At 38.9% G+C, this 16,800-nt stretch overlaps 1 protein-coding gene across 1 annotated transcript in view; it reads right to left on the bottom strand.

Moving 5' to 3' along the window:
* Positions 1-4,337, bottom strand: part of COG6 (component of oligomeric golgi complex 6) — a 39,058-nt gene extending 34,721 nt beyond the window's left edge. The window contains exons 1-2 of the mRNA XM_026668586.2: positions 4,084-4,337; positions 662-805 (exon numbers count right to left, since the gene is read on the bottom strand). Coding sequence (XP_026524371.1) covers positions 662-805; positions 4,084-4,257 — 318 coding nt within the window. The 5' untranslated portion in view covers positions 4,258-4,337. The remainder of the gene's footprint in view (positions 1-661; positions 806-4,083) is intronic.
* Between the last annotated feature and the right edge of the window lie 12,463 nt (positions 4,338-16,800).

Consider the following 16,800-nt stretch of genomic DNA (forward strand, 5'->3'; position numbering starts at 1 on the left):
TCGCAAGTTGAGGCAACTCTAGGTGGCTTACAACATAATAAAACAGAGAGATATAAAAAAAATATAAATATAAAAACAAACATTAAATACAGATTAAAAGATCACACGTTTGGGACAGAATAGCAGGGATGCCTTCTTTGTCTCTGCACCAACTGCCTACAGCTTCTTCAACAGAACCTCATGCCAAAAAAACTAGGTTTTAGAAAAAATACAATTAATACATTTGTTTAAATCAATAAATGAAAAGATCAGTTATTATTTTGGATTCAACTCAGTATTAATTTCAGTGAATCAACTATTTCTCTCAATAAATTCAAGATTACTTCTGTTAGCAGAATTGAAAAGTTTCCCTTGCCATCTAAAGTCCTTGAAACTTGCTCCAGAAAATTGGGAACCTGCCAAACAAGTGGGAGCAATTATGAGAGAAAAAATGGTGTGTGTCCTATTCAAGAAAAGAGTTCCTGCTCAAACATAATTTCAAGTTATGCCTTTTTTATTTGATCATATGAATAAATTTGTCAAATAATATATACATTGAAAATATTAAATTGTGTATAAGAAAAACAGTAGATTTATATAACAACCTGCAGCACAGCACCTACCAGAGGAGCTTATCTTAAGAATGATTCTTTTTAGTAAGTTTCATGATACTTTTCTATACCTCTTTCACTTGTCTGAAAATGTAGACAAATTCTTCATTGATAGCTAAACTACGATGCTCAATATCTCCACGCAGATTTCTTCTGGTACGCAAGCTGTTTTCCACAAAAAAGTCTGAAAGAGTCTTGAGCGCTTCTAACATTTCCTACAAAAATATGCAATAAAGATAATATTGATAATTCAGATATTAAAAGTACCCTTAAGAGATACGTAGTTCTAGGTTTTCAGTCACCATATTTGTTCATGTTAAATGTGCAAAATATTTAATATAAATATAAAATACACACTTTATGCCATGTTCAATTGCTTCTAAGCATAGACTAAAGTATACGGTATACTATAGTGTAGTGTATGCTGCATAATATATAGGGTACAGTATTAATATAGTTTGGCTTTTTAACGCATCTTAAGAGCATCTTGTGGGAATTATATTTGCCATGGTAGCAATTTTTTACCACTTCAAACATGGCTCTTAACCAGCCACAAACAAAAAAAGCAGGTATGGCGAAAATCTATAGTAGGCACTGAGGCAACATCTGCAGGCCTTCTGGGGAACCTTTGATGTAGAGAACAGCTTTAGTGCAGTTCAAGGGACAGACAATAGCATCCATTCCTTTCTCCTTCAAAAGAAGCACTTAGAAGCACACAAAGAGTGCACAGAGAATTGTCCTGAGGGCAGGAGAAGCAGCAATGGATGGAAACTAATTAAGGAGAGAAGCAATCTAAGAACTAAGGAGAAATTTCCTGAGAGTCAGAACAATTAATCAGTGGAACAACTTTCCTCCAGAAGTTGTGAATGCTCCAACACAGGAAATTTTAAAGAAGAGATTGGACAACCATTTGTCTGAAATGGTAAAGAGTTTCCTGCCTAAGCAAGGGGTTGTACTGGAAGATGTCCAAGATCTCTTCCAACTCTGTTATTCTCTTATGATACAAATATCAAAAGACAATTTCATAACCTAAAACCTGCTCTCCCATACAGGTCTCTCTTGCTAAGAAATCATATGCATCACAAGATCTGTGATTTCACAATGCAGTTTGTACTTACACATGTGAGCTATGATTAAATAATAGATCAGTTATCTGTTGGTATAAATACTGTGTGTATGCTTCACATCTAACTCTGGTAGCATAGCAGCATCACTAAGTCTGTGAGCATGAAATAGACCAGCAATTGGAAATATTTTTGTGACTGTGCATACTAATTGAGAAGATCCATGCCTCACAAAATACATCTTTTTGTACATCTTTTATGAAGCAGATTCAAGGCTGATAATGCCGCCTGTTTTTAGAGAGGTGAGTTTCTTTCATAAAGTATCTGTATACATTTAAGAATACATAAAGATCTTCCTTCTTCATATTTTTGCATTAATTGACAGATGCTAAACTTGAGGGTGGATTTTTTTGGTCAGTATTAAGGGGAAAAATCAATTATTCTATAACGCATGTAATAAGATGACTGTACATATTATGAGGATATTCGTGTCTTAAATGCATGCTTTTGGCCCTACAGTAATCCCAAGGAACTTTTCTCACTGTAATCTGTTGCCACAGTTATAAACTGTGATTATAAACTATGAGTGTCTATGTTAACCCTCCCAATTCATACAGCATGCCTTAAATCCATAATCACTCAAAAAACACTGTGCTACAGATTTTATAACAACCATTAACATAAACTTTAATCTAATACAGCACCACAGAATTTACATATAAAAACTTTAGGATCTGTTAAGAATTTGTGCCTTGGATTTATCAAAACAACCCCATAAAACAGGCAGTCCATTTTTGTTATACTATATACACATCACAGAGGAGTGGAGGATAGATTTAATTCATCTGTCTGAATTATTCAACTATTTTTGGAGACCAATATGTAGCAGTGATTCTGTGATGTTCAATGTGATGCAAGTCACAAGTTATGACAATTGAGGGCAAGATTTCTGTTGCTAAGTGAGACATTTGCTAAGTGAGTTTTGCCCCACTTTACAACCGTTCTTGTCACAGTTAAGTGAATCACTGCAGCTGTTAAGTTAGTAACATGGTTGTTAAGTGAATCTGGCTTCCACATTAACTTTGCTTGTCAGAAGGTCACAAAACGGGATCACATGATCCTGAGACACTGCAATCATCATAAATATGAGTCAGTTGCCAAGTAGATGAATTTGGATCATGTGACCATGGGGGTTTCTGCAATGATTTAGTATGAAAATGGTCATACATTTTTTTTAGTGGTTGTAATTTCAAACAATCACTAACTGAACTGTTGTAAGTCAATACCTATATAATACTCCTTCTTCCTCCTATTTTCCCACAATAACAACTCTGTGGCTTGGGCTGAGAGAGAGTGACTGGTTCAAGGAACCAGTTGGCTTTCATGGCTAAGGCAGAACTAGAATGCATAGTCTTCAAATTTCTAGCTGTTTACCTCAACCGCTAGACCAAATAACCACATTTGTTGAAATTTTTTGGGATCATTCTTTAGGCTACAGCTGATATGGCCGTTAGGTGAGGAAGTAAGATAGATATTTCTAGTTTGTAGGATGTTCTAAAACTTTTTAAAAGTATGCCAAACCTTCTAGAGATATAACATACAGATTTAGCTTCTTTAATTCTTTCTCACCCAACTCAAAAAGCACATATCCATATTTCAGCATTGTAATACCGAATTTTGTAGTGTAAACTCAGAAGAGGTGCTCTAAGGAAGGCAAACATCGATCTGGGGACTGTATAGTCCATAGGCCAGACTGCCCATGGTTCAGCAAGCAAGAATCTCAGTTTTACTTTACTATAGTAATCGGACCATCTCATACATTATCATATGGCTAATAATCCTGCGTATTGCATTTAACTCCATAATACATTTCACACTGGTCCTGAGAAAAGCACTTGATAAACCATCTTCAGAACATGCTTTTAAGAACGGATTGCTTACCTGTACAGTTCACTCTCCCACCACACAATGCCGTATACTTAAACTGCAGCTATGCCATGAACAAATTCACAAGTTTTAAATAATCCCTCTGGGATTCAATTCTCAGATCTAATCCTTTCAGAAAATGGGAACAGGGCATTTAGGTAGCAATTTCAGGGTGTCAAATAACACAGGAGTGGGAGAGGTAACTCAACTCATAGCTCCATTGTGGGTTTTTGAGATGAAAAATCTTACCTTCCTATCTTCATCCAGGTTAAATCACAGGGAATCCTTGGCCAACTAGTTAGTCCCTTTCCGGGGTATTCAGTTACAGCACCCATCCTGCCCTGCAGCAGAACAGTCGCTGGGGAGGATGGAAGCTCAATATAGCCGGCTAGGGGCTGTTTTCTGTCCTCTCGTCTTCTAGCCGGGACAGAACCGGCCTTATTTTTCAGAAAGTTGGAAGGAAAGGGAGAAAAAACGGAGGCAACGAAATCAACCCGACTTACTTTGTCCGCCTCCAATCGCGTCTCCAGCACTTTGCGGAGCTTGCGTGACAGCGGGTTGGCCCCGGCCCCGCCGAGCGGCCCCTGAGACGAACCCCCCGTCGTCGGGGTAGCCGAAGCAGCAGCCACAGCCGTAAACGGACGCGGCGGCAGCTGTTCTTCGGATACCGCTGCCATTTTCGTGCCGAAAGTGCCTTGGTGGCGAAGGCAGCGCCGGGACCCGGACAAAGTGCGTCGGCGCACAGATTCCCTTCTCTCCTCTGCCCGAGAAGTGTAGTTCCGCCTATTTTCGTTCTCTCTCTCTCTCTCTCTCTCTCTCTCTCTCTCGGCTCTGAAAGCCTTTGTCTCTGCGAGTCCGGCAGATGCCGAATCGGCGCCTTGTAGGAGTCAGAGGGAGGCTTTGATTTTTCGCGATTACGACAAATAATAGGCAGTTCCTGCTCCTAGCTTTCATCGTAATAATGAATTGTTACATTAATAGGGATCTTGCATCCAGGAGATACAGGTAGTCCTCGAATTGCAACAGTTCATTTAGTGACCATTTGAAGTTACAAGGGAAAAAAATGACTGATGACCATTTTTCACACTTATGACCATTGCAACATTCCCCATGGTCACATATATTTTACGTTCAGATGCTTGACAACTGACACGTATTTATGACGGTTGCAGTGTCCTGAGGTCATGTTGCGATCTACTGACCAGCAGTCAATGGAGAAGCCAGATTCACTTAACAACCAGGTTACTGATTTAACAACTGCCGTGGTTCATTTAAGAAATGTGACAAGAAAACCTAAATCACAGAACCGGTCCGTTACACCGGTCGGATCCCACCCTGGGCAATGTGCAATGTGCCCATCATAACTACCTGTGGGCTGTTTTGTAACAGCCCACAATATGCTCTCAAAATTGTAAATATATAAAACAGTGGAGTAAAAAATTGCCTACCTTAATTAATCTTTCAGTCATTTTCACAATTCTGGGAGCGCTTACATATATACTCAGGAATTTTTGTGAACTCTGACGCTCACTAAACTCATTCTTACTAGTTTAGTCACCCCAAGGGTCGGTTTCTGGCAACCATTTATTAAAACATTGAGCTGAGATAAAGAGCAAGGAAACAACAATGTCATTCTGCAAATGCCTTTTACATGTTTTACATTTTTGGGGTGCTAAGGATGATATCTAAAACTTTGATGACTAGAGTAGATGACTTATTTGATTCTCCAACATTGTGAATTCTATCATGCCGAAACTAGATGCTTGACAAGAACGGGAGATAAAATGCAACAGAGATCTTATAAATATGGGCAGATAAGTAATTGGGAACTAAAGAGATACATACTGTTGGATCTGAGAGACTTCTCAGCTGCATTCAATATACCAATGTTAATTTGCTCCTGGAGTTCTCTCTGAAAAACTCTCAGCAGGATTGGTGCTTAGCAGTGGAATGATGATCTATTCTATAGGATTTATTGGGGCTTCACTGTCCCCTGTTCCTCATCTCAGTAGATAGAATACTGAACATGAAACTGATGTGCTTGTGATTTTTCTCCTCAGTACCTGACAGGCTTTCTCAACCCAAGTTCTTTTATTGATTCATTTTCAGACATACATAAAATAAAATTACCATAATAAAAGAAAAAACTTTAAATAATAATAAAATTGAAACTCACACAAAAACTATAATTACAGCTATACCCCAGGTTCACCTGATTTTGCAAATCTTTAAGAAGAAACAATTTTTTTGCCAGTAATAATTGACCATGAATATTCCAAAGGAAGAGATAATGTGACATTTCCTGATTAACCAAATATATAATTTTCTCAAAAATTGCTAAATCATACATCTCTGAAATCCAGTCTTTCATACCTTGAATTATAATATCTTCTCATCTAAGGATTATACTTTTTGCTATTGTTAAAACATGAAAACCCTCCTTTGTTCTGAACATTTTAAATTCTAAGTAATTGATGAATAAATGAGTACAATATAGGCATCTTTAAAAACTAGGATTTTCTCAATAATTCCATCCATATAATGCGTAACATTACTCCAAAAAGGGCATAACCAAAAATATAACCATAACGTATGATTAAAGTGTTCTCAAATTTCTTGCAATACCAATACAAATAATCATTTGTTAATCTTTTATAAAACATTCTAGATCCGTGTTTCTCAATCTTGGCAATATAAAGATCTGTGGACTTCAATTCCCAGAATTCCCCAACCAGCATAGCCACCCATTAAGTGGTCATTAAGTGCGTGGCTGTAGAAATGGAATAACAGAATGAATAAATAAACATGCTGGCTGAAGAATTCTGGGAGTTGCAGTTCACAGGTTTTCAAGTTGCCAAGGTTGAGAAACACTAGTCTAGATGGTGTCCAATACATATGAAAGCCATTTTATTGATGAATGAATTTCATTTTAAATCACAGGACAAGTCTCATGTACCTACGTGAACCTCATTATGATTATTAGGCAATAAAAATTATGTACTGGGACAATCTGGAAGCACAGTAAAACTACAGGTATTCTGATAGAGAATATCAAGGCTGCTAAAGTTCATCACATGTTCATCTTCTGATAAATGTTGTTTCATGGCTGGCTTTATCCATCAAAATAGCATGATATGAATTGGCTAGAACAGGGGTCTGCAACCTTAAACACTCAAAGAGCCATTTGGACCCGTTTCCCACAGAAAAGAAAACCATGAAGCTAATAATTTAACAACCGGTGTGACAGGGTGGGTGTGGCCAACTTGACGTCACTAAACTCCCACCCAGTCACCTCCTGCTCTGGAATATGGAGTGAGTCTCCATCCCCCACCACCATCCTTAACTTCTCAGGCCAGATGAGGAGTGATGGGGAGGGGAGGGACCAGCCAGTGGTGGGATCGGCCAAAAGGGAGTTGCAGCAGAAGGCTGAAAGAGCCGCATGTAGCTCCAGAGCCACAGGTTGCAGACCCCTGGGCTAGAAGAAGTGATTAGATTAGATTAGAGCAGAGGCTTTTCAATGTCTTCAAGGTATGGAACCTCTAGGTTGTTTTTTTTATAAAAATGAATCCGTGATCAAAAAGCATAGCTCTGGTGAGAGAAGATTTATTGTGTTGGGAGTTAAAGGTTGTTTTTTTTTTACCTCTAGTCTCTCATGGAACCCCAGCAGGTCCTTATACAGGTAGTCCTCGACTTACAACAGTTCATTTAGTGACCGTTCAAAGTTACAACGGGACTGAAAAAATAACGTGATCAAATTCAGATGCTTGGCTACTGGCTCATATTTATGACAGTTGCAGTGTCCTGTGCGATCCCTTTTGCGACCTTTTGACAAGCAAAGTCAAGGAGGAAGTCAGATTCACTTAACAACCATGTTACTGCAGTGATTCACTTAACAACTATAGCAAGAAAGGTCATAAAATGGGGCAAAACTCGCTTAACAAATGTCTTGCTTAACAACATCAATTTTGGGCTCAGTTATGGTCAGAAGTCGAGGACTGTCTATAGTGTTCTAGGGATCTGTAGAAGACAGTTTGAAAAATTCTGGTCTAGACTTTTTGGAAATGGCTCTCACCATCGTGCTGATGTTACCCAGCTGCATTTCAGACCCTTGAAGTTCTGAAATGTTCATGACATAGGATGCGATTAATAAGTTGAGGATCAGTCTGTACAAGAGTCCTCTGGCTTTGGGGGAAGATTGATTCAAAGAATAAAACCCGAGAAATGTCTTCTTCAGTTTATTTAATTACCAACATTCAAAAGGTACTAGCTCATGGGGTGTCAAACTCGATTTCAATGAGGGCCGCATCAGGGTTGCGTTTGATCTTGGGGAGCTGGGAGTGGTCACCTGGGGGCGTGTCCAGGGTGGGCATGGCCAGTTCAACGTCACTCGTCGAGGCTCCATTTTCTACTGTGATGCTGCAGCCCTCTGCCAATGAAAAGTGAGCGCACAACCTCCCTGGGCCGCCATTTTTACTGGCAGAGGGCTGCAGGAGACCGTTGTGGCCAAACACGGAGGCTGGGTGGGCCTTGGGCGGCCTCCCTGAGCTCCATTTTTGCTGGCAGAGGCACCATGGGCCAATCCTTCGCTGTTTCCAGGGTGGCCCCACGAGCCAGATCTAAGCATCGTGCAGGCTGGATCCAGCCCCTGGGCCTTGACTTTGACACCTCTGTACTACATGAAGAAAGATAGTGGGAAGTAGTTCCCTGAAATTATATTCAACAACTGCCTTCTGAGCTTGCAATACTCTTATCTTCATTGAGTTGGGAGCCCCTGCCAAGTTCTGTCTGAGCTCAGAGACAGATGTGGCAGAAGACAAAATAGAAGTACAAACTGTTTTATCTAGCCACGGTATAGTCCTCAATTGTGAATTTCCCCAACTACATGAAATTTCATCGGGACCTCTGCAGTTGCCTGGTAGATAATGCTTGATGTGCCAGTAAAGTATAGTCTTCAAAAGGTTTTGTTTCAAGTGCTCCATCTGCCATCTATTTAGCCTCTTTCCTTTCTCTCTGCACAGTCTAATTATAGGATTGGGATTTATATTTGGAATGTAGAATAATTCTTTCAGATGTATGCATCCACATTCAGTCTGATTTCTCAGAGTTCCTAAGAAATATTCCATCCGAATTGCCTGCCTCCCGCCCCCCCACTGCCTCTGTCTCTGTCTGCTTCTTGCACAGGTACTCAACTCACCTGTGCTGTGTGGGCTGTGGCTGCTGCGAGACACCATTGGCCCGCATGTGCTCACTGCCTTCAATGTTGGCCATGCCCAACCCCCCTTCACTGGGGCTTACTTTTGGGGGAGGGCTTATATTAGGTGCATGCATAAAACCTCAGGTTGGGGCTTATTTTCAGGGTAGGTCGTATTTTTGGGGAAATACGGTAATAATAAAAACAATAAATAGGTTTAATGAATAAATTGAGAGTTCAGTCCTAGGTAGCGGCAGATGTTTCTTTCTTAGAGCTCAAAGAAAAAAAAATCTGCTGTGAACTCTGTGTGGCATCAGGAAGGGCGTCAGGCTGGCAAACGCTCAGCTCCATCCAGTTGACCCAACTTTACCTTGAGTTAAAGGATTACAGGGTTACAAAAAGGGAGTTTTTAAAATGATCCCTATATAAAATAAATCAAATTTAGCTCCCCCCATCTTTACTACAATTATTTTTTTCAGAAAGTACTGGAGTCCTTAGCATTCAAAGGCCACATTTGACCCCGAAAAGTTGTGCTTATGAAGATGTTGGAAATCATGGTGGCACAGACATTCAAGATGACGTATAATGTTACAAGGGCAAACCATAGCTTAATGCTTAATGCTTGCACTTATTTTTAAATTTGAAGACAGAATTACATAGATGTGCATATCAAATTTCTTAAAAATTTACTTAAAAATTTACATGTGAAATGCAAATTTGACATGTTAAAACCAAGACCATCTTATTTTCTATCAATATTACTTGATTTCTGAGAGAAAATAAACTATGATTCTGGGGGGGGGGGAACCCAATTAATCTAAATCAGATTTAGATGCCTTAACAATTTATAACTTGAAATAAAAATAGCATATGTAGCACATCAATGTTACAAGCTTCATAACCACTGCAACATTTTTTTCAACATCCAAACTTGGTTGAGTTAAAGTACTTAAGCTCAATAAAAAGTTGATGTTTTATAATATTATTACAGAACTATTGCAAATCACAAGTCTCTTCTGATTGCAACGCAAGTCAAATAAATACATTTAATGTGGTGTACTAAATGAGATGTAAAGTTGTTCAAAGTAGTGCCAACTTTTGTGTCAAATTTGAGATATATTTTAACCTGAAAAAAGCAGGTTAGATAATAAAAACCATTTTTACTGGAATCCTTAAATACATAACAGGCAATACTGTAGTAGGCAATTCTCTATATTGACTTTTTAAGAAAAATAATATGCTGAAAATGATAAGTGTATTAACATATTGAAAGTCATGCTCATAAATTCAGTCATTTTTTAGCTGTCTAAAAATAAGGGATCCTTGTTGCTCTCTGAGCTTGGTTGTTTTCTTGCAGATGTTTCATTACCCAAACTAGGTAACATCATCAATGCTAGTGCAGATGATGTTACCAAGTCTGGGTAATGAAACATCTGCAAAAAAAAAAACCAGCCAAGTTCAGAGAACACCAAGAACCCTTCATTTCAACCCTGAGCTACAAATATTCTCCTATATTGTCTAAAAATATTTGATTCAATGTCAGATTTAATTTAGATGGATTTCCATCCATTAATTTATGATTAAATTATAACTTCAAAAGCTGTAGGTGCTTCATCACGGGAGGTTTTTAAGAAGAGAGTGGACAGCCACCTCCCTGAAATGATATAGGGCAGGGGTATCAAACTCAGGGGTGCTTAGATCCGGTCTGTGGGGCCAATGTGGAAATAGCAAGGGACTGGCCTGTGGTGCCTCTGCTAGCAAAAACAGGGCACGGGCAGGGGGCACAGAACCTCTACTTTTGGCCTCCGGAGTCCTCTGGAGGCCTTCCAATAGGCCTTCCAGGCCCAAAACGGAGCCTCTGGAGTTCTCCAGGCGGCTTTCCAGGCCCCAAACAAGGCCTTGGACTCAGAAGGTTATAAAAGGGAGGAAAAGTAAAATCTTTTGCCTTTCAGGCTTGCAGGATTCTGCTACTGTAGCCTATGTCAATAATTTTGTAGTTCTAGTCTTCCTATGGAGTCAGTTTCTTGATCTGGTCTCTCATAAAGGTGATCAAAGAAAATCACAGAAATGTATGCCTCCCTATTTTTAGAAGTCTATGAAACCATGTGTTAGGGTTTTGGAAATTAACCCCTAGCAGAGTATTGCAGCAGTAGTCAAGCCAGGCAGCCAAACGAGAGCGGAAGGGCCCCAGAGTATACACACACTGAACACAAACACTGTTTGTAGTTTAAATAGTTTTTAATCCAGTTAGAGTTTAAGCATTGTCATTCAGTCCATTAAGTCATTCACAGTATTTCCATCCAGTAAGACTCACTAGTATAGTCCAAGTTAAGAGTCCTTGTAATATCTTTATCAGCCGATAAAGATATCTTCTCCTCCTCCGGTTTCACTCTCCAGAGAAACAAACGCTGGATATTCAGCAAACAGTAGCAAACAATAACAGTTCAGTCACAGGCACTCACAGTCAGTAATCACAGTTAGTCGCAGCAGCACACAGTTACAGTAACAGACAGTAACAGCCAGAGAGAGTCAGTAAACTCACAGTAAGCTTTCCAGCTTCTAATGCTTCCTTATATTGTAACTTCTAACCGCACCCTTAATCGGCTAATTGCCTGCTGCATTGTGCTTAAAGTGATAAGCACTTAAACCATGATATCTAAGTTTTATATATTTATTCACCCAAACCATATTTGGTATCAATGTTATACCTAACATACTCCCCTTTTGGGTGAAATAAATATATAATACCTTTACAATCTTATCCCATATTTTCACAACTCTCCTGGTGCTTACTGGCACCTTGGGCTTTAGTAAAATTATCAGCTAAATTGTCCTCCGACATACAGTACTCTAGCTGAATCATCTTACTTCTTACAGATTGTCTCACGTTTAGGTATCTTAGATCTGTATGCTTGCTCCTTGTTTTTACTCCAATATTTGAGGCCATTTGAATTGCTGCCTGATTATCTTCATGTATAATTATAGGATAATCTACAGTTATACCTATATCAATTAACATTTGTTTATACATTATTAACTCTGTACATAACAATGATAAACAGGAGAATTCTGCCTCCATAGTAGACAAACTTATATGCTGTTGTCTTATTGACTTCCAGCCTATTAATGTATTACCCAGCATTATGGCTGTTCCTGAAGTCGACTTTCTAGTGTCTCTTTCTGATGTAAATCACCCTTTGGTTCTAAATACAATGAATAATTCATTGTCTTTTTAAGATATCTTAATATCCTCTTAGCTGCAATCCAGTGTCTTTCACATGGTGCAGAATTGAATCTAGCCAACTGATTCACGCAGTACGATATATCTGGTCTAGACCAATTACTAATATAACTCAAACTACCAATTAAAGATTGATAAATCACCTTATCAAACTCAGGGCTTTGTACATCAGTGTTGCTAAACTCCTGACTCATTGGAGTCTTAGCTGGCTTACAAAGCTCCATCTTGTAATCTTTTAGTAATTTGCTTATCTTATCTTCCTGAGATATCTTATAACCTTTCCGTGTTTTCTTTATATTCAAACCGAGATACTTCTTTATCTCCCTAATTGCTTGATCTTTATTCTCTTTCCTAATGATGCTATTATTTTATTTGCTTCATCATTAGTTTCAGTTATCAATGCAATGTCATCTGTGAATAGTAATAATAATGATACTTTCCCATTTGTCTCCCTCTTAAACAGACATGGATCGGCTAAACCAGCTTTAAATCCTATATTGTCTAGTTCCTTTACAATATACTGGTTCCATTCATAGCCTGATTGTTTTAGACCATAGAGGCTTTTCTTTAACAACCAACAATCATTATTATCCTTACTTTCACTTTTAATACCAACAGGTTTTTCATATAAATAATATGTTTTAATGGGGCGTGCAAGTAAGCAGTTTCCACATCTAGATGGTTAACTATATAGTTTTTACTAGCTGCCCACACTAAAGCTGCCCTCAAGGTTGCTGCCTTAAGACTAGGTGCAAACACCTCATCGTAGTCATTAGCATTCTGCCTAAAACCTTGGGCTACTAACCTTGCCTTATGGATTAAATTACCATCTTTATCTGTTTTTACCTTAAAAATCCATTTGCAGCCAATGGATTTCTTTCCTGCAGGTAATTTGGCATTCTCATACACCTTCATATCACTTAATGAATTCAGTTCCTTATTCATTGCTGCATACCATCTTTCTTTTTCCTTATTAGGATACTTTTTAATTTCTTCTACAGAATTAGGAACTTGATTAATCTGGCACACTGTGTTCGCCTGGTACCTATCAGGCGGTCTAGATATACGTGTAGTTCTTCTGGGAATTACAGGGCTTACAGGAGGACTTTGTTGAACTTCTACCTGTTCATCTTCCTCATCCTGTTCAGCTATTGAATCTGTTTCTTCCTTTATGGGCACTATTTCATCCTGTATTTGTCTCTTTACTTTATTTTTAAAGTTACAGGGATAACTAATGGGATTTCTATAGGATTCAATAATTACATCTTTATTGGCATCCTGTTCTAATTTCTCCCATCCTTCATGTTCTAGAAATTGGGCACTAGCACTACATAACACTTTAGATGTGCCTTTCTCCCAAAATCTATATGCCCTATGGTTTGCCTGATAACCAACGAAGAAAAATCTTTTAGCTCTATGTTGCCCTTTTTTCTGATTTGTGCAGGAATATGCACCCATGCTGGTGCACCAAATGTGTGCAGGTAACTTAGATCAGGTTTCCTGCCATGCCATCTGGTGAATGGAATTTCACCTGTCGTTGTATTAACAACGTTGTTCAATATGTTATTAGCACACATTGTAGCCTCCCCCACAAAGAATCAGGTAACCCAGAATCATTTAACATTGTTCTAACCATTGCCTGTAGTGTTTGGCCTCTTCTTTCAATAAAAGCGTTATGTTCTGGCCTGTATGGAGCAGACTTCTTATGCTCTATTCAGCTACCTTAAGTCTGTTCTGGAATTTGTTATTAATAAATTCCGTACCATTATCTGTCACCAGGGTTATCAGTTGACGTTTAGACTTTCTTTCAGCAAACCTAAGCCAATTGAAAAAATGTTGATATGTTTCAGTTTTGCTTTTCATTAAATAGCAAAACCCATATCTAGAATAATGATCCATAATGCTCAGTATATATCTAGCACCCCCATACTGGGTTTCTTTGGACCTATTATGTCTGCAAATACTACTTCTAAAGGTTCTTTTGTTTTGAAACCATTTAGCCTATTTGCAGGCAATACTTTGCTCTTATCTTCACAGCAAACATTACAACGCAAATATTTATCACAAGGTTTTAACCTTATTCCTTCAGATAACTCAACTGTACGTTTTAGCATTTTAAAATTTACATGCCCCAAACGCCTATGCAATAAATGGATACATTCATTATGAGGCTTTATATTATTAAATACAGTTTGAGCCTCCCCTTTCTTACTATTATCTAAGACATATAATGTTCCATTTAAAGCTGCAGTTACCCTTTTGTTATCTTTTTTCAATTATGCAATTATTATCTTTAAAAGTAATTACATAACCTAATTTATCTAATACCCTTACTGAAAGCAAATTAAACTTTAGTTGCGGTACATACAACATTTTTATATCCTGGTTTATGTACGGACAACGTGCAAAACCTTGACCTTTAGCTTTCAGTTTCCAGCCGTTAGCAAGAGATATATGTTGAGAACTTGTAGACATTTTTATAAATTTTGTCTTATCTCTTGTGATGCAGTGGGATGCGCCACTGTCAACCACCCATAAATTATTCTTCACATCAGAGTTGCTAAACGTGGCTAGTTCAAATGCTTTCTTTGGCTTTTTACATTCTGGCTTTTTCTCTTTTTGCAAAACCTTGCCAAATGTCCTCTGCCTCCACAATTAAAACACTTTTTAATTGTGTATGCTGTTGAAGATAAATTCTCTTCTTCCAGGTGCTTTACTTTGCTTATCTGGTTTCTTACAAAGCTTTGAAGATAATTTCTCTTCTTTCTTATCTTCTCTCAGCTCGTCACGCTCACGCCTTCTTCTGGCTTCTTCTAGTAGCCTGCCTGTAATCTCGGTTAATGAGAGGCTTTCTTTGGCAATACCTCTAACGAAGTCACATAGTCATCATAGCTTTGATCTAATGAAGATAATATTATGTAGACTTGTTGCAGTTCATTAAATATAAGCTCTTTTTCTTGCAAATCTTGAAAAATGCTCTTCATACAGTTTAAATGAACTAACATATCTCCATTCCTCTGAAGATGCGTTCGAAAAAGCTTCCGTGTAAGATTTATATGTGCTCCTACACTGTCCCGAACATAAATCTTCCTGAGGTTCTCCCAGCAGTTTGCAGCATTTTCTTCTCCACGAATATGGACAAGCTGCTGATCACAGAGAGTCAGTCCTATGATGCATAAAGCCTGCTCATTCTTCAGTTTAAAGTCTTGTAACTTTTCGTTATCATCATCATTAGCAGGATCCCAGCTACTCACATCTGGTGGGTTTGCTATAATGTCCCACAATCCTTCTCTGCGTAGAAGTAAACTACATTTCATTGACCATGAAACATAGTTTGTTCCATCCAGCCTGGATATCATGGACAGTTGTGACAAATTTACTTGTGCCATTACTCTTCAGATATTTTAACTATTTTAAACTAATTAAAACAGTTTGTTTTTACAGTAATGTGCAACTCACACCAACTCTCTCTGCTATATCCTGGTTAGTTAGACTATGCTGCTGGGCCCATAACCAATGTTAGGGTTTTGGAAATTAACCCCTAGCAGAGTATTGCAGCAGTAGTCAAGCCAGGCAGCCAAACGAGAGCGGAAGGGCCCCAGAGTATACACACACTGAACACAAACACTGTTTGTAGTTTAAATAGTTTTTAATCCAGTTAGAGTTTAAGCATTGTCATTCAGTCCATTAAGTCATTCACAGTATTTCCATCCAGTAAGACTCACTAGTATAGTCCAAGTTAAGAGTCCTTGTAATATCTTTATCAGCCGATAAAGATATCTTCTCCTCCTCCGGTTTCACTCTCCAGAGAAACAAACGCTGGATATTCAGCAAACAGTAGCAAACAATAACAGTTCAGTCACAGGCACTCACAGTCAGTAATCACAGTTAGTCGCAGCAGCACACAGTTACAGTAACAGACAGTAACAGCCAGAGAGAGTCAGTAAACTCACAGTAAGCTTTCCAGCTTCTAATGCTTCCTTATATTGTAACTTCTAACCGCACCCTTAATCGGCTAATTGCCTGCTGCATTGTGCTTAAAGTGATAAGCACTTAAACCATGATATCTAAGTTTTATATATTTATTCACCCAAACCATATTTGGTATCAATGTTATACCTAACACCATGTCTGAGGAGGTCCAGTCCCACGTCACGCCCACCATGTCCACGCGCCCACCGGCCCTCCAAGATCAAACCCAATCCTGATGTGGCCCTTAATGAAATCGAGTTTGACACCCCTGGTATAGGGCCTCTTGCTTGAGCAAGGGGTTGGACTAGAAGACCTCCAAAGTCCCTTCCAACTCTGTTATTCTCTTATTATGCTACAAATGCTAAAAGGCAGTTTCCTAACTTAAAACCTGCTCTCTTATATAGATCTCTCCTGCTAAGAAAGCTCTATTCTGATCGATCAATTGATTGATTGATTGAATGTATGTATGAACTGCATTTCCGAAACTATAAAAGGGAAGGGTTAATTGCTCATCCTATTCTTTAAGAAACTGAAGAACCCAGAGATTCCCAGGGAGCCCTATCCGCCAGACAAATAAATCAATATTTCCAGGGATTTGGGGCGCTCAGCACTGCCTTTACTCCTTCAGACATTTCACGCGCTTAATGGGAAGAGCAATGTGACACTATCCTATTCCCTCGGCTCTTCAAAAAAGTGAGATTCGCACAGGTCGGGCCGGGCTGTTTTCACACCTGTGTCGTCCCACCCACCCACCCACCCCTCCGTCCCCGCTCAGTCTTCTGCGCGGTCCTCCCTCCTCCCTCCCCCCCGCCAAGA

The sequence above is a fragment of the Notechis scutatus genome, chromosome 1 (assembly GCF_049901735.1).
Source record: "Notechis scutatus isolate UNSWTSFEM ecotype Mainland chromosome 1, rNotScu1.2, whole genome shotgun sequence".
Lineage (NCBI taxonomy): Eukaryota > Metazoa > Chordata > Lepidosauria > Squamata > Elapidae > Notechis > Notechis scutatus.